Source organism: Lampris incognitus, chromosome 17 (assembly GCF_029633865.1).
Source record: "Lampris incognitus isolate fLamInc1 chromosome 17, fLamInc1.hap2, whole genome shotgun sequence".
NCBI lineage: Eukaryota > Metazoa > Chordata > Actinopteri > Lampriformes > Lampridae > Lampris > Lampris incognitus.
The window spans coordinates 30038109-30063976 of record NC_079227.1 but is presented as its reverse complement, the minus strand read 5'-3'; the positions used below and the strand labels follow the sequence as shown (position 1 = coordinate 30063976).

The following is a 25868-nucleotide window of genomic DNA, read 5'->3' as shown; positions in this document are numbered from 1 at the left end:
AGTAAAGAGAGCGAGGGGGATTAGGAAAAGAAACCAGAAACAGTTTTGTGAATGTGATCATAAGGGGGGTCTCCCCTGGCAGTCACAGCTCCAACATATATTATACAGCATAGCACTTTGAATTCTAAGTAGCATTATATAAAGCCACTTCCTCATTTGCATTCAGGGTTGCCTAATAATTGATGAGGTTGAAAGAGACCACTAGCACTCCTGAGTCCAGGGACGCTGAACTGGGACGCTAAACAAAGTCTGCTACCGACTGTTCTCTCACTCGCAGCTTTGCTAAGGAGAGTAAACACACATTTGGTTCCAGCAACGCCTGGCCCTGTTGACAGCGCATGGGCTCTTTGAGAGCAAGGTGTCAAGGTGAGGGTGGGAACAGGTACGTACACAACCACGCAGACACGCACGCAAACACAAACCCACAAATACACACTGGCAGCAAGCAAGTGTGTGTGCAGATTTCATCAACTGATGTGTTGATATGTAGACTAGGAAGAAACATTGACTCACAGGCAGACCGGGGAAAAGCGCCATTTGTATTTACGAGGCTAGTATAGAGCCTCATTCAGCAATCCAATCACCATTTTAAAACAGGTTTTTGTGTTGAAATTTAAATATCAAATAAAATGCTCACTGCATCTATTGTGTACAACTGCTTTTCACACAGGTGGTTTCTCTTGTTTCACAATTCAACTCCATCCATCCATTATCCAAGCTGCTTATCCCAGTTGGGGTCATGGGATGCTGGAGCCTATCTCAGCAGTCACTGGGTAGGAGGAGGAGACACCTTGGCCCTGTGATGGCCTGGTGGCCTGCCAGGCCATCACAGGGCCAACACATTCTAGGGACAATTTAGTATGACCGATTCACCTGACCCACGTGTCTTTGGACTGTGGGAGGAAACCGGAGCACCTGGAGGAAACCCACGCAGACACGGGGAGAACATGCAAACTCCACACAGAGGAAGACCTGGGATGACCCCCAAGGCTGGACAACCTCGGGGTTCGAACCCAGGACCTTCTTGCTGTGAGGCGACCGTGCCCTCCACTGCGCCACCATGCTGCCACAATTCAACTCTTACTTGGCAAACATTTAAAGTCAGACTGAAAGTGTAACACTAATATTCTAACATCACTCATTAATTTAATCATTATGCACTTTTTACTGTCCCTTTCTACTGGTGGGGGGGGGGTAAAACAAACATAAAAAGGTATAATTCAGTTTTACTATGTTTCCCTTTTGAAAAGAGTCCCCTCTTGTTCGGCTGCTCTCAGCTGATCATTTTTTCTGATACTCATTATGGCATCAGACACTCATTTGCATACAGCCTTCAGATCAAATCGTGTACTCAGAAAACACCGCCCACCTCTACCGCCAACCCTTGCTTGTACTTGTCACTCAAAGGTCAAGTCATGAATATAATTATGCCATGTTTGAGGGGTTTTTTTTTAGACATGAAAAGCAAAATCTGATTACCGATTTTGGTCTGACTTTAATTAAAGTTGGAGGCTAAACACCTAAAGAAAATATTCACCGAGCATCAAGGCGATACCCATGTGTAACCTGTACAATAGAAAATTAAGGATAAATTACAATGGTGTCCGGGCTTTGAAACGCCGAAGGTGTTTGGCTTAGCAAGGAGAACCATCGGCTTCACAGGAGATGGAGATATGACTTGTGTGTGCCTCCCTGTCTGTATATGTGCATTTGTGACAAGTTTGTGTGCGTGTTTGTGTCTGCTCCCCTCGGTTTTCTCTGGCAGTCGGTGGGAGCGCTGAGTCACCAAGATCCCAGTAGGCCCTTTCTCCTTGGTAAGGTGGCACGCAGGTGGGTGGTTTGGTTTTACCAGTCAAATGATAAACCCCCCTGGCGCAGCGTGGCCGGCTCTTCCTCATCTCTGCCTGTTGCCGCTCAGCTCTTTCCCTCTCCACCCTTCAACCACAGCGCTGGAGTGTCGCTACTTCAGTGGTTCTGATTATTCATTCAGAGTGTTAGTGCCAATCTATGGCACAGCGATATGGGCCGGGGGGGGGGGGGGACTGACACAATGGAAACGAGAGATACAGATCCCAGTCTTGTCCGTTCCCTCAACAAGACGCTGTACACAGTCCTTCACACTGCAACCAACTTGGTCTCATGTAGTCGATGTCTTTTTCCTTAAAGAGTCCTCCTGTCTCATAAGCCAAAAATCTGCAGGGCTTTCAAAATTAGTCAGATAATTTAGTCGGGCTTGTCAGCATATTGCCACTGTTTGTAATCTACCTAAACTTGCAACGCCTCGCTTTTGCTCACACACACACACACACAAACGACGCAATTGCAGCAAGCCTGTGTATGAACTAAATTTCTTACAATCTTGTACAAGAAGCCAGGGGGGGGGGGGGGGGGAGAGACCTTATCCAGGTCTTGGATAACATAAAGAACCTGCTGAGTGATCTCCTGGCTGCACAGTTGCACAAGACCAGCCAACACATGATAGCAAAGCCCTTCAAGCTATTGCCTGGATGAAATGGATGAATGGCTGTGGATTGTAATAGCCTGGCAGAGGTTGCTTTGTAGTCTGGGAAAAGAAGAAGGGCACCAAAATCCCACAGGTGTAATTTAATTATTTCACAATACCATCTATACAACCTTTTAATTTTCAGAGCCTTGAGAAAAATGGGAATACTTTCAAATGACGTTAAAACCCAAAAGAGGCGAGCGGGGGATTTTTCATATCATCTTTCCACGACACCACTTAGTGAGGCACCCATTCACATCACAGGCAACACGAATGGGCGCAGAAACGGTAATGGCTGAAGCGTTTGCATCTCACCTTGCTGTGGTAGGTGCCACTGTTCTTGGCCACGGCGCACTGGCGATCCACCAGGAAGCAGTACCTCCTCCTCTCCTCGGACAAGGCGTTCTTGTAACCTTCGGCGATGTAGTTGTCCAGCTCGCTTTGTTTGTTGCTGATAGCCTCCACATACTGGGGAGAGGAAGGAGGCGGATGGCATGAATGCAAATAGCAGCTAGATAGATGTTGCCCACAATAATTAATCTCCTGTTTACCCATCATGGTTAGAGGTGGGGGTTGTCACAAATCCGTAGCAGATCAGTAAACTCAGTATTTCAAGGGCAACGTCTACCCTGGGAATGAAAGAAGCCATAATGACACCAGTAGCTGTCTGCTTGCTTGTACTGTTTGTGTTTAGAGTGGAAGACTGTGGAGAATAATGAATTGGATTTTGCTGACTAACTTCGACCGGGAAAATATTAAGTAGTTAATGGATGCGATGGACATGGGGGGAAATGTAGAAAGGCACAGCAGCGCTGGGCTGAAAACCATGAATCACAGCAAAGGAAGCGAGAATCATAAGTGTTCATTACGTAATAACGGTTGAGTTTCTGTATTTCCTGCAGATTAGCCGAGCTGAAGCACCTGCTTCCCCCGTCCGGTCCATTGAGCCTCCCACCACACCAGGTTTTTAAATCCATTCCCCCTCTGTGTCCTCATCGACACGGCCCACTAAATCTTCTTTGTCCTTCTATCAGGCTACAGTCCATCTCCTCTCCCCAAAGTAGTGGAGCTATTCATCCAAATCGGGTGTCACCTTGAGACGCTGCACAATACTAGCAAAGGTAAAACCTCCCCGACCGCCCTTTTGGTGGCCTTTATGGCAATCTGAGGATGCCCCTGACCGGGAGCGCAGCATTTCATATTCGCTGAACTCTTCAAATTCAGATTTTATTTTGGCAAGTTCACAACTTTGGGTAGTTGGGAATGTTTCATCAATCCATCACTGATTTCTCTCACACAATTATCTTAGGGACAAAATGAAGTAAAAAGCGAATAGAGAGCTATGAGAATGTTCTCGCATGAGGCCCATGTCTCTGTGTCCATGGTGAAACACTCTTGCTTCCTATTAAACATGAGATTAGCGTGTGGATCCACAGAGGACAGACGATTAATTTCAAAGAGGCAGAGAAGGAAAGGAACACAATACCTTTGCCCAAATGTGGTCACTTTGTGGGACTTCACGATTTTTGGGGACCTTAATTAACAAGCAGCCTAAATAACATGGCATGGGCACACAATAGCCGGAAGTACTCTAATTCCAAGTTGTCAAATGTTAAAAGTTGAAAAGAAGCAGAAATGGCAGCAGCAGAAAAGAACAAAGTATGCGAGCAGAAGGCCAGGTATGAATCACACAGAAGGCGAAGGCAGAGGCGGACCAGGTATGATGCTACAATTCAAGGTCGATTATTTTCACGACACGGAGCTGTGTTAAGCAGCTCTTGGCCAGCTTGTGCACGCCACGCTGCTATAAGGGGGCTGTCAGTCTCCCGAGACTGACAGAGAGACAAGAAGATGGGGGACAGGGAAACATCAAGAATCTGTATTTGTCCGTCAGCACACTCTATAGACTAACAAATGGGCGTATGGAGCGAGACAATCGATAGGAGGGTTACCAGGGCGTTCATTTGTGTGTTTTGCTCTGTTTACCTCTCGGTGGGTGAGTATTTTTGGCAGGTAGTAAATTCCCCATGATTACAGTGGTTTTCAGGCACGCCCTATGAACTCAGCTGGTGACAAAACACCATCTATGGATATAAGCAGAGAGCAGAAGCTGTCGAACCAGTCCTTTTCCCCTCTCGGATTCCTCGAGTCTGTCTTACCACAAACCACAAAGTTTAAACAGTCAGAATTTGTCAGAATGTAAACAGTCTTTCGTTTATCCGTTATTCAGGTCACGAGCTGACATGAGTAAAAAAAAAAAAAAAACTATTATATCTAGTCCATCAAATAAACTCATACAATTCATCTTATAGCTGAAATTTGAAATTGTAAAAATATGAGGGCAAGCTACAGTAAGGGGAGAGAGATGCTTTGGTGCAGTTTACCGAGAAAGAGCCTCGTGCAACATGGCATACCACGTTGCTTATGAAACTGAGCACAGTTTCATAAGCAACGTGGTATGCCATGTTGCACGACGTCGTCCCTGGAGCAAGCAAGCAAGCACCGTGCTACACACTTACACACCATTTATACACCCCTGCATCACCTCTTCTCCATAATTTAAAGTTGTGTTAATGCGTCAGGCTTTGGGTATGTACAGCATCCATGAGTGCCGTGATCTCCCTCAGATACAGAGCACTTTCTTTAATTAGATCCCAACACGTTAACCGTCCAACTCGACCGCCAACTGCATCTCCACCAACACTCTTCCTCCATGCAGGGTCAGGGCCCCGCCATCAGCTACAGCGGGAGGGGAGCGAGGGCGCTACTGTGGGGAATGTCTCACTCTAGTTTCTGCTGACAGAAAGCGCAGTCAGCAGTTAGGGTGTGTCCGTGTGTGTGTGTGTGTGTGTGTGTGTGTGTGTGTGTGTGGGAGGGGGGGCGTCTGTGTGCACTGCATATTGATCATTTTCGACATCAAGATGGTCTGAACTAGTGGTACTCCAAGTCTGGCTCTGAGACAAGCTGCAGCCCACAAGAGACTTCAGCAGCATCTTGAAAGCACACCAAATCTTAAAAACATATTTAGCGGACTCAGTCAATTCCATTTCTAATGTGAACAGGTTCACAGGACTCATACCAACAGCTCCAGTTAGTGTGATAAAACCATTTCAATAGGCCCAACAGATGCGACCACCTCTAAGAAGAAGATTACAAACAAAGTGCAGGTTAAATTATATTTGTATTTTTGGGGGCGTCTGGGTAGTGTAGCAGTCTATTCCGTTGCCTACCAACACGGGGATCGCCGGTTCGAATCCCCATGTTACCTCCGGCTTGGTTAGGCGTCCCTACAGACACAATTGGCCGTGTCTGAGGGTGGGAAGCCGCATGTGGGTAGGTGTCCTGGTCGCTGCACTAGCGCCTCCTCTGGTCAATCAGGCGCCTGTTCAGGAGGGAGGGGGAACTGGGGGGAATAGCATGATCCTCCCACGTGCTACGTCCCCCTGGTGAAACTCCTCACTGTCAGGTGAAAAGAAGCGGCTGGCGACTCCACATGTATCGGAGGAGGCATGTGGTAGTCTGCAGCCCTCCCCGGATCAGCAGAGGGGGTGGAGCAGTGACCAGGATGGCTCGAAAGGGTGGGGTAATTGGCTAAGTACAATTAGGGGGGGAAATGGGGGGGGGGTTATATTTGCATTTTTATAAGGGTACCAGCAAGAGTTAAAGGGAAGGTTTACAAGATGGCTGTGAGACCAGCTTTGTTGTATGGTTTGGAGACAGTGGCACTGATGAAAAGACAGGAGGTGGAGCTGGAGGTGGCAGGGTTGAAGATGCTAAGATTTTCATTGGGAGTGACGACAGGATTAGCAACGAGTATATTAGAGGGGCCGCTCAGGTTGGACAGTTTGGAGACAAAGCAAGAGAGACAAGATTGATGGTTTGGACATGTGTGGCGGAGAGATGCTGGGTATATTGGGAGAAGGATGGTGAATATGGAGCTGCCAGGGAAGAGGAAAAGAGGAAGGCCAAAGAGGAGGTTTATGGATGTGGTGAGGGAGGACATGGCACCTGACAGAGGAAGACGCAGAGGACAGTAAGAGATGGAAACAGATGATCCGCTGTGGTGACCCCAAACGGGAGCAGCTGAAAGTAGTAGTAGTAGTAGTAGATATTTGTATTTTTGACCTCAAGCAACAAATTATTTGGTGAGTTGTCCAAAGTTTGAGTCACTATAAGAGCAGTCAGTTAACTAATACGGACAGTGACAGATCATTCAGTTTTGATTGTGAGGGATCAACCTGATGGAAGACAACTTTTGTTGTCTTTTGTGGGTTGGCTGTCACAGCATCCATAAAGGGTTTCCCCAACATGTTCTACAGCTCCACCCCACCACCAAACATTTGCTTCAGAAGTTGGATGATTTTATTAACAGGACACAAGCAAGAGCTGTGTCATTTTAGTGGGGTGTGTTTGTGCATAAAAGCAAAAGGAAAATAGTGAAACACATAAAAAAGGAACTATTTCTTAAACGGGTTTCCTCCATGACCAATGTGGAATAAACACACATATGTAAACACAGCTGCGACATCTTTTCTTTGTTTTTTGTTTTTATATAGTGTATTGATCCCCGTGGGTATATTCCTCTCTACATTTAACCCCTCCTGCCTGTGTAGCTAGGAGCAGTGGGCAGCTGCCGTGCAGCACACGGGGACCAACTCCAGTTCTTCTTTCCATTGCCTTGCTCAGGGGCACAGACAGGAGTATTAACCCTAACATGCATGTCTTTTTGATGGTGGGGGAAACCGGAGCACCCGGAGAAAACCCACTGCAGACATGAGGAGAACATGCAAACTCCCCACAGAAAGGACCTGGGATGACCCCCCAAGGTTGGACGACCACGGGGTTCGAACCCAGAACCTTGTTGCTGTGAGGCGACAGCGCTAACCACTGCGCCACCGTGCCGCTGTACCATCCCTTCTGATAGCATCCGACTGAAGATATGACGAAGGATGACACAAACTAGATGAGTGGGCAGGGAGAGGCGTAGCACCCCCCGGCCCCGCATGTTGTTCGGCTTGAGATTGAACACATTTCCCCTGGTTTCTAGATATCAGTCACTGCCCTCTGGTTATGATACGGTCGATGACCGCTGGTTCGATGTGTGTTACTACGTCATTCTCACACCCTGGCATGATAAAACACCGCCACAAGATATAATGTGGGTTCCTCAACTTTGAAATGGAGATTCGACAACAATATCCAGGGGCAGAGAGTGGAAAACAGAGAGAAAGGAAAACAAAATGGAAATGTGTGTGTGTGGGGGGGGGCGCAAAATTGGTGATGTAATATCCCCTGTTCCACATTCCAAACACTTTGGTTTCCAGCTGTAACGCATTTCTAAATAGTAATCAATATGAATCACAGTCTCAGGAGACTGCTAATATCTCTGAAAAATGGCAATTAATATTTTTTCTGTTCATCTCAAGAAAGTCTTCAGAACAAAAAAAAAGCAAATGAGAGAGTGAGATGGAGAGAAATGTGAGGACGCAAGGAACCGAAGGAATTGAGATTCCTACTCGAGTATCCACACTCCCAACACTAACTCCCACATTGCGTCAACCCAGCTTTCAGTAACACATGTACCGGGAGATTTACCGTACCATGTGTTTTGATCAGGCAATGGGCTTATGTTTACTGGACCCCACGGGTCACTACTGTAAAAATGAGTAAATTTCCATCACCTACGGTGTTAATGTTAACATCAATCATGTGCATAAAGAGAAAGAGGGGGATTAAATGTTGCGTTGTTTATTTAACTCATGCCCCAAAAGAGAATCAGCGAGGCGTTGCGGTATTTAATGAGAAGATGACAGATCAAACAGATGTGCAGAGTGATGAAGATGCTTTTCGCAGACTACAACACTTAATGTAAGCAAATGATGAGGTATCTTTGTGTGTACACAGGCAGGCTGTGATGACAAACCTATAAATACCATAAGTGTATGCATTCACATACACATACACAACCCTGCACATCCAAATTAAGGCTGCTCCTTTTTATTTTAGTGATGAAGGTAGGCCACCGGTGTCGCCTGTTCCCTTCTGAGCCCTCACACCCCATCACGGTCCACATGACACACAGAAAGGACAGTCAGCACACACACAAGCAAGGAAATGTAAACACAAGCAGATACAGATGCACACACAATTAATGTATACACATGCATCCGTGGGGTCTAATACCCTGGTGGTTCGGGTCTGTAATGGGGCAAGGTTGGGCTGTGTTCTTGTGCACGCGTGTGTGTACGTGTGTACGGTTATGTCAAGGGAGACCTGGGCTTTCGCTCCCGGTAAGCCATTAAAGCCCAGATGAACGCACAGGGTTTCAGGGGTAAGTGTTCCAGCGCTGTGCCTTACAGCTCTCCCTGTATCGATTTGTGTAACGACTCAACAAGCCTGCCTTTTGCGCTCCACTGGCCGATCCAGCAAGACTAACAATTACATAATAATTACCACCCGTACTGCCTCAGATGGGGTCATGTGGGACGCCTGCCTCAGTCTACACAGCACCACATAATTAGCCCTTCACCTATGACAGCATGTTTACGCTGTGCTGCACTGGTTCACCACACCCAAAGAAACTTTGCTTTGACTGTAATGTATGTGGAAGTACATACTGCAAACCAGCGTTGTAGTACTCGAGTCCAGGACTCGGACTCGAGTCTGGATTTTCAGGACTCGTGACTCGACTAGGACTTGAGCACTGATGACTCGGACTTCGATTCAAACATTGACTGCATTCGGACTCGGAAGTTGGAGATGAGGACTCGGACTTGTTAATTCATAAAGACTGTTTTTTTTGTTTTTGTTAGTTTTTTTGTAATAGGCCCTAATAATCTGGCATAAGATATTGATAGCTATATTAATACCGTAACATTATTCAATTTCGTGCAAGGGCAGGCACACGTGGTCCACCTACATGCGGATTCACGTGCATGCCCTCATGCAAATCCTGTTGGAACTCGACTCAAACTCAAACTTGATGACTCAGACTTTGACTCGGGTAATGGGGACTCGACACGGACTCTTTTGGGACTCGGACTTGAACACTGGGGACTCGAGACTCGACCTCGAGGTTTAGTGACTCGACTACAACACTGCTGCAAACTCATCTAAATTGCAAGATGGTGAAAAAGTAGAGATGGAGAAGGAGGAGCCAGGTTACGTTATTGGAACTGGGGGCTAAAAAAGTAACGATATGTTTTGATGGGTCCCCAGGGCTAATTATATTCCCCCTGAGCCGGAGGAGGTGCAAAAATCCCAACACACCTCTACAGTCCAACAGTGAACATGAAGTTGCGCACCAATATCTCCATGTAAAATAATCTGAATCCAAAGAAAAGGGGGAAAAAAACTCTGTTCCTTCGCCCCCCCCCCAAGCCTCCCATTGTGTTGAGAAGCGGGAGAGAAAAGAAGAGGATAGCACATTACAGCCGATAATAGCATCTCCTCAGTGCATTATGTAAGCGGGCCCACCCACCGCATGTCACCAAACTACCCAGAGGTGGGGGCACAAAGACACACACACAGTCGGCTCACGCCTCTGCTCGAGCAGACACCTCTGTAAAAGGTTGAGATAATCGTCGCGTCAACCCATTAACCTGGCCTAGTTCTTCATTTCTATGCACAAATGTTACACAACAGTGTTGAAGTCTACTGACTAGTGAATTATATGGTAATTTTGCAGCATCTCGGGGAGGGAAAAAAAGTAGCTGCTATACCAGTACTTTAACATCATGGGAAAGTTACATTCAAATGTGGCTCCGACCATCGTAATTATGCTGCAGTCCCAAACAGTGGTCGTCCAGCCAAGTAAACCCAGCAAGATATCGATGGGGGGGGAAGCCAAGTATGGTACAGTGAGCTCAAAATTTAAACCTTTTAATCTGCATTTCCCTCACTGTGCAGTCTTGCAGGCTACCTTCCAAAACTACAAGGGTCCAGTCAGGGCTCCCATCCCATTTAGCTTAAATCCCATCCCATCAGTGCCAGCACCGGTCATGGATTCAGCCTGCACTGAAACCCGCATCGCTACAGGAAGACAGAAAGAGACAGTCACCCTAACCCAACTGCACATAAGACACTGCTGTGCAATGCACACTGCAGGACCTGCTGGAGGTCCCCTATAGTGTGTGTGCATGTTGATCTGATGAGCAGGCTTCTCATACCACTCTAGTGAAGTGTGGCGGATGATGATTTTGTTTTTTTTTGTTTTCCTGGAATTAAAAAAAATAGCATTTTCAGAAATGTTTACTCTTCTGTAGGATACAATTAGCATGCTACTTCTGCCTCACCGCTGGGCTGCAGCCAGCAGGACCATATTTTCCCTGTGCCAGCGGCTGTAATCCTGTCATCAACATCCGGTGACTTCTGACTGGCCAGTTGTCCCTACAGATTCCTCTGTAGCCTAGAGAGCCAACATTTGCCCGTTTCACTGATACACAAATAACATGAAAGTGAAGTTAAATCACTGCATTTCTGTAACACTTTTCGAGTTCGAGGACACAAAGCTTCTTTACACTGAAATGATTTCATCACATCACAGCATGGGTGACCCAAGTAGAACTCAAACCCCTAACTTTCTGGCAGACCGTCTGTTTCAGACAAGCAAAACAATGAGAGGCTTTACTTTTTGCAGCATTCAATCAGCTGACACTTTAGCCATCTTTGTGCTTTTAAAGACCCTTATTCTCACATGCACAGTACCTGCAACGTAAAATAAAACAAAATTAACTTTTCACTAGCAGACATATTCCCTTCACACACTGAGCTACAATCAATTGGCTATTCCGTTGCCTACCAACAGGGGAATTGCCGGTTCGAATCCCCGTGTTACCTCCGGCTTGGTCGGGCATCCCTACAGACACAATTGGCCGTGTTTGCGGGTGGGAAGCCGGATGTGGGTATGTGTCCTGGTCGCTGCACTAGCGCCTCCTCTGGTCGGTCGGGGCGCCTGTTCGGGTAGGGGGCACTGGGGGGAATAGCGCAATCCTTCCACGTGCTACTTCCCCCTGGTGAAACTCCTCACTGATCGGCAGAGGGGATGGAGCAGCAACCAGGACAGCTCAGAAGAGTGGGGTAATTTGGCCAGATACAATTGGGGAGGAAAAACAGGGAAAAATCCACACAAAAAAACCCAAAACAAGTAATAATAATCACAGCATTCACACATTCAACATGTGGCGCTTTGACACAACAGTTTGAACACACCACTGAACCTCCCTATCCCACTGCACTGTAGGCTGATGTAATAACAACATCAGAGAAGTAACCGCATGTTGTGCAGTGCATATATACTGACAACTCCTGAAAAATAGCAACACACTGGAATGATCTAGTCCACTTGCTGTGTTTTCACATCAACAGAAGTTGACGGTAGACATGGCAGGACAGGGTCTGATCTAATTAAAGTGCAAGGATGTGCTTGGTGTGTGTGAAATAAGGGATTACCATGAAAAATCTGAAATCGATTTGGTAGTGTGAATGGTTTGATCAACAATCCCAGAATCTGAAACTCAGGAAAATACCATGATTTTGGTGTGAAAGGGGCCACATGCATTCTGGCAACTTCCACACCCACAAAAACTCACACACACACACGCACACACACACACGGGCACACGTGGGCACACACACACACACACACACACGTGGGCACACACGTACACTGACCTGCATTTCCTTGTCGCCATATTTGGAGGGGTGCTTGCTGCCCTGACTCTTTCGGCGTAGTTTCTTCAGCTCCGCCTGGCATTTCTCCAGACTCTCCCCTTTGCTCTTGTGCTCCATCTGGTATTTCTTCAACGCAGCCTAAGGGGGGCAGCACAAAATCAATAGGGGCTCCTCAGCACTCTGGAGCGTTAGCCAGAACAGATGACCTTTCAAAGTGCACTAGAGTCATTTCCAATCGCCCTGACAGAACGGTCACCTTCTATTGTTCAGGTTGACTGATGGGGTAGGAGGACCCAGGGGGCTGAGAGATGATGGCATTGTTGTATGATGGCGAACTAACTATCCCTCTTCCTCTTCCCCCCCTCTCTACTCATTCCATCCCGGAGCCCAGACTATCCTCACTGGTTGAGACTTATTGTACTGCTGTTCAAGCCTTTCCCTTTGTCTCATTCATGTCTGCCAAGCGACGTGTCCCCAGATGCTTTCGGTACCAAACCAAAGCAATATTTCCTTCTCTTCAAATAATTTTCTTTTGTTTTGATTTAAAAAAAAAAAAGCACAGGCACACATTGTTAATTACTTTTACAAAGAATGGAAATCACAGGGCAGGCCCACGTGCACGCCTGTTTGATTCTAAGCCCAGACACCAAAACCCAAAATGGAATTGTCACATGAATCATGAGGCCATAGTGTGACTTCTGAGCCTATTTTCCTTTGTGTGTGCATGTAGATACCAGTGTTGTAGTACTCGAGTCCAGGACTCGACTTGGACTTAAGCATGGATGACTCGGACTTGGACTCGAGCATTGACTCTATTCGGACTCGGAAGTTGGAGATGAGGACTCGGACTTGTTAACTGATAAAGACTTTTTTGTTTTTGTTAAGTTTTTTTGTTTGGCTATTGTGTCACAAAGTAAATAAACTCCCTTTCAAGTGGTGACAGCTGTGTCACTTTTGTTTCGTGTAGACCTTTTTTATTTGTATGTCAGCTTTTTTACGGTGCCAGACTGGGGCACTGGAGCCCATCTTGGAACTCGACTCAGACTCAACCTTGGTGACTCGGACTCGGGTAATGGGGACTTGACTCGGACTCGTCTCGGACTTTTCTTTGGGGACTCGGACTCGAACACTGGGGACTCGAGACTCGACTCGGACTCGAGGTTTAGTGACTCGACTACAACACTGGTAGATACTAACCACCATGACGATCATCGTCAAAGAGCGAGGCACACAATCGGCCCCACCGCCTGTGTTTTACACCTTGTGGGTTCTTTTCCCCACACCACTGCTCTCTACAAATGAGATTGTCTGTTTTATATTTTGTAAAAATCATTTTCGTAAAATGGGGTAAATTTGTGGTGCAGAAAAGGAAGCAATTTATATGTCGGTATTGCAGTGGTCGGATTGAAATCCCTTCGAGAAATAAAAGAAAGTTTGTGCGTATTGTCTTTTGATAGTGATTTAAGAGACTTCTGCTCATGTTCCCCATATCGTCCCTCCTTGGAGAGGCCTGTCTGAAACAGGAAGCAGTGATGCAGAAGGTCCTTAAAGAAGAGGTCGTCACTTCAGAATGCACATGCTACATGGTGGGGCTGTTACATAATTAACTAAAACACAATATTCTCAGGATTTTCCTGTGCCGTCCTAAAATTTAAGACAGGAACTCAGAGACGGCCATCTAGTTTGCTGATACCTGTGGGTTTTTTTATTGAAACAACACAAAAAAAGAGGGCTGGTAACTGTGGTTCTTGACAAAAAGAGCTTCAGTATCGAAACAAAACATCTTTTGGCACACATAATATTGATGTGAGAATACGTTTTATAACAGCAGACTTGAACGTGACTGAAGATGTGGTATAGGAGGTGAAACTTACATTCAGATATCGTGCGTCCAGCTCAACCTTCTTCTCCAGCTCTGTGAGGAGCTCGTTGTGAAAAGACTTCAGCTAAACAGCAAGACACACAACAACACCGCATTAACAGCTTACGCAACTAGAAGAAATAAATGACATAAACCTCAAGTAGCTGCACATACGATGCTCCAACACAGCTGGCTTATTTTCAAGAAGGAACGCCGTGGCTCTCTCAGTGCTGCGGTGCCAGAGTGAATTTAAGCTAAACTCTGTTTACGTTGATATCACAACTGCTGCACCCAAAGGATGAGGAGAGGATGTCTGCTATGTCACACACATGACAGAATCCGTTTGGTTTGTCTGTGTGCATATATGTGAGTGTGTGTGTGTGTGTGCATGTAGAGCAGTGTTTCCCAACCCAGTCCTCAAGGACCCCTTATCCTGCAGCTTTTCTTTGCAACCCTAAATAGGTACCTGTTTGTAGTTAGTCAGCCAATCAGCAATGAATGATGTCAGATTTTGTACACCTTGCATGATTAAGTACTGTGAGATGATTGGTTGAGTAAGTACAAGCAGGGCTACCTATGCAGGGTTACAGTGAAAATTTGCAGGATAGAGGGTCCTTGAGGACTGGGTCAGGAAACACCAATGTAGAGGGCGGCAGTGTTGAATGCAAAAAATGTCCTCAAAAAACGTCAAAGGAAAAATAAAGAGTATCCTCTTTAAAATAAATAACAATAAAAAAATTTTTTTAAAAACATACTTGCTGTAATGCCTGTAGCCACTGACTGGCTGTACCAGGGGTTTTCAATAATGAGCGATTGAAAGCAGTGTGTATGGAAGTTTTCACAACTCAAAACTCCCCCGGCTGATTTCATGAATTAGTCCCCCCCCCCCCCCAGTCTGGCTGAAGGTGTGTTAATAAGGGAAGTCAGCCGGTGTGGTGCCGGGCTGGGATGAAAACCCGCGTATAGTCTATGGACCACATTTACAGAGGCTCTTCTCAAATGAAACAGAATTTCTGCCTCATATTACATCAGGTCATTTTGCATAGGAACCTTTATCAGGGCTCTTTACCCTCTTTCTGCTTCTCTTATCGTTACGGGGGAAATATTTTCTTAAACTTATCAGCTGTAACAGCGGTAGCTCTTAAAAGATTAAGTCTTGGATGAACACTGAGTTCTGAGCCCAGCAGTCCAGAGGCGATCATTTGAGGGTGTTGCAATAGACCGAGGTCCGGTTTGTGTTAGGACTTCCTGTTCCTCTGCTTCATTCGGGGCTAGCCCTTGCAGAAGATGAGACAAACGACTCAACAGGGACATTTCTGTGTGGCACCGTCCTTCAGAATAGGTCGGTCTTTAGTGCAATTGTCTCTTTTCAGCGATGGATTCAAACTAGGCAAACTGGGTGTCACTCTGGGACCCAAGCACTGAGAAATATGAAAATACAACAAGAGGGGGAAACTATATTAGAACTCCGGCTTTGTTGAGAACAAACTGTTTTGGGTCCCAGAGCGTAGTTTAAGATGCACTGATTTCAGAGACACCATCACCACCAGCTCACCATCTCTTCAAGCTGGATCTGGATCTGTCTGTGGACTTCAGCCATCTGAAAGAGCACTTCCCCTGCAGAGAAGAGAGAGACGAGGAAGAAAATAAACAAAAAAAAGAAGAAGAAGGGAGAAAGAATGATATCAAACCTTCCCAATGCCTTTAACAATTGTACTTGATCGTGCAAAAAAAAAAAACAAACAAAACAAAACGGACCATGCAGCTACACACAACACAGATGAGAGACAGGTGGATGGTAACAGAGAGGAAGAGGAGGAGAAGATGTACAAGATGGAGCCTCTGTCATGTTTCAAAGCAGACAAAACTCAACATGGACAAAATCAACAGGACGTCACAAGGATATGCAGCGAAGACAGAATGTATGTCCGGAGTTTGTCCAGAGGTTTAAAGAAAGCTATTTATTCTACATTAACATTGACCACAATACAAACTTTTGATTTTTTATTGCATAAACAGTATACTACAAATACACTTACTGCTAAGAGACATATGATTAGTTTAATGAAAGTAATATTATAAAATCTTTGCACAAAAAACATGAAGAAAAAAAAACATTAAAAAGCGAAGCCCGGAGGGCTCAAAAACTTAAAAAAAATAAAAATAAAAAAAAAAAACCCACAAAAAAGAAGAACATAAAGGATGATTCATGCAGCCAGGGTGGTGCGTGTCGTTTTAAGATACCTACATGCTGCCTCTTCTGAATATGCAATGCGTTGTAAAAAAAGGAACAAAAACATCTAGTTTGAGCAAAGAACAGAGGGATAGAGACCTGGAGAGACAGTGACAGATCAAACTACCCCAGAAGAATGAGACACGACAGGTTTTCACACATACACAACTGGACGGGCAGTAAGTCGGACCCCTGAATAAACTAACACAATCTGCCATTTTGATAAACTTTGCGCAAAACTTCTGCCTCTTTAGAATTCAGTTATCTAACCACTTTTTTCATGAAGTTCAAATATGTGTGCATCCATCCATCTTTCAATTTGAGATAAGGGCCTCCCTGCTATAAATATTTATCAAGAAAAAAAAAATCTTTAAGATCAACAGAGAATATACGTTACCATGTAAAGACTTACAAACCTACTCAGAAAATGATATATTCTGCAGTTCCACTCCTGTTTCAGACAGCTCTGAGGCACTCGGGGCTAATTTATTCAAAATGAGCTCACTAATGTCCATTACAGCTCTCATCTGCCGGGTGCATAATGTATGTTGACACTGGAAAACGTGTGTTCTCACAGGCTTACCATGAGCGAGTGAGCTCGGTGACGTATGGGTGGACGGGGAATTAATGGTCCGTGGACGGTGTGCCGAACTAGTGAGCAGGACACTGGGATTGGGGTGTGTTTTAAGGGGATATTGGAGGCTTAAGTCAAATACTGTGGTCATCTACATGAGACTCAGCTGGAGTGGGGGGATTGAGGCGATGGGGGGGGGGGGCTGAGGCAGTCCAGGGGAATTCCATCTGACTGCCCTTTAGGCTTTGAATCCACAAAAACACAGGCATGTGATGCAAATCGGTCACACATATAAATGGAGGAAATTTGGGTTATGAAATATGTCAAGCTTTACACATTTATAGCAAATAAAACAGAGAAAGACACCAACAATTTGGGGGGTGCAGACCACACGGCTCATGGTCGCAACCGTCGCCGGTTCGATTCCAGCCGGCGACATTTGTTGCATCTCATACCTCTCTCTCTCTCTAATCTCCAATACGCACCCCCCCCTTTTCATGGCTTCCCCCCACTCATCTGTCCATAAAAAAAAATGCAGTGACAGCTATATTACTGTACAAATGTTCCACTGCTTGAGGCTAGGGCATTAGGAGTAGTGAGGCAGATAAAGGCACCGGTGTGTACTTCCAATCTCTCCTTTGATTTTTGGAGGGCACCCAACACACTCGCTGTCCCATCATGCATCTATAAGCAGCCGCTGGTCATTAGTTTGCAATAGCAATAGGTCCTGAACTCAAACGCCTCCATACAACAACACCTATATATACCACAACAGAAAAAATGTGTGACCTCAATAAGAGGGGTGATAAGAGGACTGCATGCTATAAAAACATATTCAAATGCACACAGCGATAGCTTCTTCCCCTTTACAACCATTATAAAAAAAAATTTGTAAGGTCATAGACGTGTTCCACACAAAGGTTGGCTGTGTGCATTCTCTGTGTGGATGTGCCACATTGCCCCCCCCCCTTTAAGGAAGCCACTAAATAAAATTTTAAAAAAAGTGGGGGAGAAAGAGATGGAGAGCCACACACACACACACACACACACACACACACACACACACACACACACACACAAACACACACATGCAGTACTGTGAATGATAAGCGCTGATCTCTACACTTGCTCCATTTTCCCTGCAGTCCCTCATTCCCTCTCCACCAATAAGAAAGCATTCAGCTGGGAGAGAGATTTGCAATGGATTAACTACACTTTACAGTACACAGCCTCGACAAAGATGAAGCCTGGCTGTTGTTCCTGATCTTTATATTGGAATATGTTCACCTCACCACGACAGCTGAAGACTAAATATGTCTGATTATCAATCCCCATAGGAACACTGACGTAGTCCAAACTGTCAGTACATTCTGCAGACTTCAAGTATGTAGTGTATACTCAAGGCTCAGCGTTTTCGGTTTTTTACCGATTTTCACTGAAAAATACCCAGATTTCTTAAAAGGAGCAGATCGGTTTAAACTGATTTTCACCCAGATTTAATGTTTCCACGGATCCAAAAGTTGTTCCTGTTCGTGTGAGGTTATGCAACAGTGTCCTCTGTGGCGAAATTCGGCATGCTGGAGGGCTTTGAAAAATAAAAACCGAAAACGCTGAGCCACGTGTATACCCCATACTATCGGGACCTACCATTTAGTACGTAGAATGCAATATGCACTGCATATGTGTGTCTGACATTCTTGTGTAACAAGTGGGGTAGTTGTGAAGCGTCTAGTGTGTTGGTGTAGTGTTCTGTGCCCGTCACGTCTCACTCGCAACCTTCACCGCTGGCTAGCAGAAATGCGAACAGGAGAGCCGAGCACCTGAGTCTCTCCCTGCCAGTACATAGCCTCTCCAACAGCAAGCCCTATGTAGCGCCTCCTCGTGGCAACACACAGTAACTGGGTACACCTTGGACCCTGGCTGAACTACAAGGGACTCGGAGGAGGTCTGGCCCCTCGACGTGCGGTACGCAGGCCCACCGGTGTGTGGCTATTCCCTGATGCCCACGAACCAGCCCCCCGCTATGGGTTAAATAGTGCCGCTGCCTAGTGGATACCTCAGGGGAGGACTAGGCTATACGGGAGTAAACCCCTACACAACATCAATGTCCACAGTGCTGTTGTTTTTCTTGCCCTTTGTAACTGTTTAGTTGGAGTGTACTGCTGGAGTCGTGTGTGGCTGCCACTTCTCCCTCTCGTAGCCCCCCTTCCCATCCACCCCTGTATGTTAGTGTGACGTTTATGTGTTGTCTTGTTTCACCGCCGTTTATTACAAAGCGACTTTGAGTGTTAGACAAGCACTATATAAATTTGATTTATTATTATATTTACATACATTACAAAAAAATCAAATCTATTTTGCATGCATACACATGCCTTTCACATTCTAAATGTGCATAGTAACCCAGGGCATACTACAATTTGCATACTAGTAGTATGAACAATTCAGACACAGGTACTGTCTTTTCAGCTGCCCCCCTCTCACAGCAAGATTGGAGTCACAGGTCAGCTAGAGTCCCTGCACCTGGCAGGGCTCGTCTTGCTCAAAGACACTTCAGCCAGGCTGATACTTGCCCATGCAAACTTGAAGCTGTTCATCAAAGGATGGTCTCTAACCACCGAGTTACCCAGCCGCTGCACACACAGTCAACCAAACACAGTGGTCTCCGCTGCATTAAAACCTCCTCATACCTGACGTTTACAAGACTGAAGAAAGAGAAAATAAAACAGCCGGCAGAGATAACAGCAGGTTTGCCAGGCTGTGTGCCCTTAGTCACTAACTTTGGTACGGCGGGTCCCTGTTCCCTGGCCTGCCCCTGGATTCCTGGACGTACTTATTTCACTGCTGCAGTCTAATCCAAAACAACTTCAACTCGCCTGTAAAATACTGGGCTTCCACCCAGCAGGCCAAATAAGCTGCTTACCAATAATCACAGCAGATCACAATATCTGAGGCTTAGCGAGACTGAAGCATACTGTTGTGCGCTCCTAGTACCAGAGGGTCTGGATCACTTGAAGAACACAGTTGGAGCCACACAGCTGTTTTTTCTACTTTAAGTCCTCAACAATAATTACTTAACCGTCCCCTAAAATATCTGTTCGTGACAAAATCTTTTTTTTTCCTCTCATTTTATTTTTGATTTTAAAGTCTGATTCTAGCATTCACCAGTGTACTTGTTATTTCACAATAATGTTTAAATATGAAAATGAGGGGCTTTAGAAAAAACAGAATAAATGTTCTATCAATTAAGCAAACTAAAACGAGTGCAAACAGCTAAAACACACACACAACTCTCAGGTCAACAGTGCAGGCGGGGAGCAATGTAAGCGCCTCAAAACGGTGAGATCTATAAAAAATATGGCTCTCAGTAGTGGGTTCGGGGAATAATCAATACTGTATGAAGCGGTTTGGATAATGGATGGATGGATGAAACCAGTTGAAGCAGTTATTCAAGCAGGTGAAAAGCTGTCAGAGAACAAACCTGAACCTCCTCTATCATCTAAATACCCTGCCAGGTCTGAACTATAAACTTAAAACTGGTGCTTTGTTATTCATCTCCTCAGAAAGAGAGAGAGAGAGAGAGAGAGAGAGAGAGAGAGAGAGAGAGAGAGAGAGAGAGAGTGTGCGCGCGCGCGTTTTTTTTCTTCTGGTAGAGCCCAGCAGGTCTGAACCTGCCTGTAGGGGGAGCCATTTTGCCTCAGGTAATGGAGGGTGAGAAGCGATCCATTATTCCGTGTGGCTGACCCAGGGGCAGCATTCACAGCTGGGTTTATTACCCCCGCTATTCTCCATCTTCGCCGGGCGTGACAGAAGGAAATACATATAACGGGGGAGACAGATGGAGCGCGCGAGTGGCTCTGTACCGAGCGGTGGGGAAGACACAGCCTCTACTAATGGCCATATGGAGAAGGGGCTTTTTTATGTGGTGGGTTTCTCTGTGGGGAGTGTATTATGGGGGCCTGGGAGCAGACACGGGCAACTCTAATCCCCAGAAAGCTGCAATGAAGGGAGCACAAGGTGCTGCAGGGAGATTTGTTCTCCTCAAAGATAGCTGACTGACTGCGGCGGTCCTTGCCTGGTTGCTTTCATTTCTCTTTAACAGCACCCGTTTTCCCGACATGTTCCTCCATTGCCCTTGAATGAAGAAGTCATATCTTCTACGGCATTCACACGCATACCGGCAGAGCGCAAGAATACATACAGGGCCATCCTGTATATCTGTTTGCACATCATCAGCTATACAAAGAAGATACACAGGGTTAGCAGACAGGGCTCAATAAGGACAGACCGATCAGTGAATTAACTGCCTGTAGTCCAACATTAAATACCACAGTCCTGCACACTGCTGGCAGAAATACAAAAGCCTGGAATGCCTAATTGGGGAATACGGTCAACGTGGTTCTTGACCAGGAAAATTAAAAACTCAAAAATGAGCAGCTGCTCATTCTAAAGAAGAAATAGGTTTGTCCTCAGCCATACAGGGACGTTGTACAGCATGCCCAAGTCGAAGCAGTGTCTTGCGAGTTGATGCCATGAGTGAATGCATTTTGTTTCGTGACCGGGCACTGTTTGACATCTTTAGTTATACACCGTACTGAAAAGAAAAATGAATCCCTTGAAAAAATGAATTAGGCTACCGAAGATCGATAGGAATGACCAGCTATACATAATCATTACAGAGCGGCTGATGGGCTGCAAAATGGAGACTGATTATTTCTGACCGCAGACGGAAGCTGGGGGCGGGGGGATAGAGGGATGTGGGGACAGAGGGCTGAGGAGGGAGACGAGAGGGAACAAGTCACAGACAGTCCGGTGGATTGGGCCCGCTTTGACACAAATGGCGTGTAGACTCCAGCTGGCCCAATAGGTTTCTTGGCCTGAAACTCATCATGCCTTCAACAAACTATTGTCCCCAACTTTTCCACCACTTGTTCTGTCCCCGTCTCTCTCTGTTGTGAATGCAATGAGCGCGGCAAGTGGAACCCAAGATATCCAAATAAATATTAACACGACGACTCTGAGGAGCACGCAACAAACCGACAAGAGGCACCGAATGCCCTGCAGCTGGCAGGTGGAATATCCTCACGTAAGAGAAAGCACATCAGCTAAATCGTAGTCCTAAACAAACTACAAATAAACAAACAAGCGACTGTTGAGGTTTGTTCATTTGACAATGGTTTATGCATCTTGGGGCCTGTCGCCTGTCAGTGGCTCTTTGCAGAGGAATCGCCGCTGTTTCACACCATAGTCTGGTGAGCGTGAGATAGGGGACGGGCAGAACAGGGAGGTGCTGCTATACACCATGAGATGCATAACTGTTTGTCCCCTGGGGGAAAGGAAGGTTGTCCTCCCCTTCTTTCCTGAAGACATCAAGACGGTTAAGTAATTTTGGCTTTAACGTCTGCCGTGTATTGTCATCGGAGCCGTCACGCCCAAAGGATTAGGGGAGGATGTCTGGCATGTAGAACTCATGCCAAAGTCAATTTGTGGTGTGTTTGTTTACGTTGACGCTTGTGTGTGTGTGTGTGTGCGCGCGCGCGCGCGCATGCGTGCCAGTGTAGTGCCTCTGATCACGCCCCATGTTTCATGCCATTATCAGCCTCATTAAGTCGCCATTTGGCAGAGTCTCCCCACCAAGGACGATGCGACAGCTCAAGGACATATTTTGTGAGGTCTGGCGAGCTTTAAAGCCACATCGACACCTTATCGCCGCCCATCGCTCACTGAAAAGTATCACACAGTTTAACCTCCGAAATAAGCTTGAAATTAAAATCTACAGCCGAACAGTAGGTCTTACACCATCATTTCCAAAGTCTTTGCCATTTTAATGGTTAAATGAAGAAGTGCATTATTCAGCGAGCGATCGAGCGAGCGAGCGAGCGACATCGGCGCCTGTTTGAAATTTGGTGCATGTGCACAGCGCTCCAGACAGCAGCATGACACAGTGGCAAGCCAGTGGGATCAGTCAGGCGGTGAGAGAAGTATCAATGGGAGGCATCAGGGTGATCAAAGCAGCAACACTAGGCCCTGTGAGCTTTGTTGCCAGCAAGGCTTTGATTTGGCCGGGCCCCGACTGAAGGATGCTAATGAGCTGGGAATACGTTGCCTTGGCATAGCCTCTATGTCTCTTTCTTCTAACTACCCCACTGTCTCTTTCTTGCTCTCTGTTCATTTTGTCGCTAGCTCTCCCCTCCCTCCGTCCCTGGGATGACTCGAGGACAAGGGGTGTCCAAAGAACTGAGTCAGTGAAATCGAATTCACATCATTGGTCAGGCCAGATAATGCACAGAGGAAGGACAGCTCTGTTTCTTATGTGTGATAGGTCTCCTGGACTTCAAAGCACACAAAATGTTGGAAAAGGGAAAAATGCAAAGAACTGAAGGAAGGGAAAGGGGGGGGATCACTCCATCCTATGTTACATAACCTGATTAGGTCTGAACTGCAAGTTTTCAAGCTCAACTCTTTTGCCTCAGAGAGTTGTCATCAAAACAGCACAGTGTAGTTGGGAGGGTGGGGGGGATGTCAAAGTTGAAGGAAGGAAAACTATTTCCCATGGGCAACGTGTGCATATGCATAGACAGAGTGTAGGAGTGAGAGCAGAACTGTGGCATTAGAGGATGGGTGGATAATGAGATGGTTAAAAGAGGAAAAGAAGGGGGAAGAAACCCTTGGAAAGAGTCCTCTCGCCGCAGTTTCCCTCTACGCAGAGCGAATGCAAGCAGAATTCTGATAGGGGCTGAAACTCAGGGGAGATTCATGCTGCGCTGGCTCTCAGAGGGTATATGTATGTGTGTTCACATATGTGTGTGGTTTTGTGTGTCAGGGAGGCTCACTATGGAGGTTACCAGCTTTCCTTCTAGCTGGTCAGCAAGAAACGTCCATCTAACCAGCGGAGGTACGAAAAAAATAAGACAAGACCAGAAGCTGGGAGATGTTTTAAGTCCATGTGTGTGTGTGTGTGTATATCCATCTCTCCAACACAAAGACCTCTATAGCTACTGACTGCCACTGAGGATGCCCCATCCCCACTTGTTTTGAGGCTTCAGAATTTCTTTCATCCTCTTTTTTTCTCCTGCGAGTGATCTTACTACCTGTTTAACTGTCCTCCAGCTGAGCACAACAAGGTACTCCTCTCACAACAAAACAAAGGATGCAGGGCTATTTGACAGACCAACGAGAGGGAACGCATGCTGTATAATGCAGTATAATCAAATGACGGGTATCTGACTGTGGGAAGCAAATCTTGTAGATTTTCCTTTTTTGGCCCAGAAGAACTGAGTTACGTTTCCCTGTGCGGTTCCCTCGTCTGGTCGTTGCTAGCACTGTGCTGTATCCGAGCCCCTTGTTCTCCTTCTGAGTGGCCGCCATTTTCAGCGTTATATTTGTTTGACAACGGAGTATGGAAAATGTATAAGCTGGCCCAGACACAGTCCATAATGTTGTTACTTTGAATCCATATCTACTGCGTAACTGTTTCCCAACTTGTTTCTGTGTTTTGACCTCAATATTGGCCATAACAGTTGTCCTCAGACTGTTTTAATGAGATAATCATGATGCTAAACTGTTTCATTAGGTTGTGGACATGAGGCGTAATGTTGTTTTTTTGCAGTCATTATTTGGGGCGGCTGTGATTACAGAAAGTATATGATGGATGGCATAGAAGAGATGGCTCACAATCTGTAAGATGTTTCAATGATTTGGTCAGTCTCTATTCTTCTGGAGCGGCATGACTCAGGAGGTAGAGCGGATTGTCTAGTAATCAGAAGGTCGCTGGTTCGATCCCCGGCTCCTGCGGTGAGCGTGTCGAAGTGTCTTTGAGCAAGACACTGAACCCCTAAGGACTCCTGATGAGCCAGGTTGGCGCCTTGCATGGCAGCCTACTCCATCAGTGTATGAATGTGTGTGTGAATGGGTGACTGTGAGGTGTACGCTGTAAAGCGCTCTGAGGGGTCGGTGGACTAGAAAAGCACCGTATAAACACAGTCCATTTACCATTTATTGTTGTTTTCATTTCACAAGTGCACAAATGTAAATGTGGTTTGTACCGAAAAGCAACGATCTTTGGGACCATAAATAGTTAAAACACTGTCCGTGCACCCAGCTCCCCGCTCCTAGCTGCCTCGGCATTTCGTGACGATGCCTCCATGTTTCACATTTCCTTCTACTCTCGGTGACAACAATTTAAGTGAGCCAGGGGTAAATTTGATGACAAGATTAGACAGTTGCTACAGGTAAGTGTCATCAAACAGACGACTACCTTAAAAAAAACAACAACATAATGATCTGGGATCTAGCGAATGTAAAATATGAAATCAGACCTAATGCAATAAAAGAAGACTTCCTCAATTGGAGTCTTCCATAAAATGTGTTACTTATCCAGAGCCCCCCCCTTATGTTCGGCTGAAGTCGAGCGCAGTGCTTCATCACAGTATTGAGCACCACGGCCACCAACCTGCATCTGAACTGCACTGATGATGGCTGAGCCCATATAAGGCCAGAGAGGCAAGCCGGAACTGCAGGAGCTCCCTTTTTTTTTTTTTTATCACAGCTATGTCCTTATTTAGTAAGCGGAACATAGAAGATGTCGTTTCTCGCCGGTACTGACATCACCGACGAACCATTTTTGGTCTGCACATTGAACACTGTATTTCTTTCTCTCTCTCTCCTCCTTTTCTCTCAGAGCAGCTCTAGTCGAGGCGTGCGTTTGATCTATTTTTGGAAACGTGTGTGGCGGCGGCGTGCTCTCCCAGGGCTGCCTCGGCTCCCACATCAATGCGGGGGTGTTTGCAGAGGCAGAGAGCGAGGGAGCGTGCCGGAGACAGAGAGGGAGAGGGAGAATTTCACAGGGATGAGGGAGTGGGCTGCCTCTCACCTCTGCAGCAATGAATAAGGAAAGATGTTCAAACTTCCTCAGCACAGCTTCAATTAAGAATGAATGAAACATTATTTACTTCTTGCACGTCCTACTCTAAAAGTCCTTGGAGCTATGGTATCAGCTTAATGACTACAGACCCATTTGCTTTGA

General features: G+C 46.0%; 1 protein-coding gene across 1 annotated transcript in view; it reads right to left on the bottom strand.

Annotated features, from left to right (window-relative positions):
• Positions 1–25868, bottom strand: part of baiap2b (BAR/IMD domain containing adaptor protein 2b) — a 73810-nt gene that overhangs the window by 13618 nt on the left and 34324 nt on the right. Inside the window, exons 4-7 of the mRNA XM_056296750.1 lie at positions 15592–15653; positions 14050–14121; positions 12176–12313; positions 2819–2971 (exon numbers count right to left, since the gene is read on the bottom strand). Of these exons, the coding sequence (XP_056152725.1) occupies positions 2819–2971; positions 12176–12313; positions 14050–14121; positions 15592–15653 (425 nt within the window). The remainder of the gene's footprint in view (positions 1–2818; positions 2972–12175; positions 12314–14049; positions 14122–15591; positions 15654–25868) is intronic.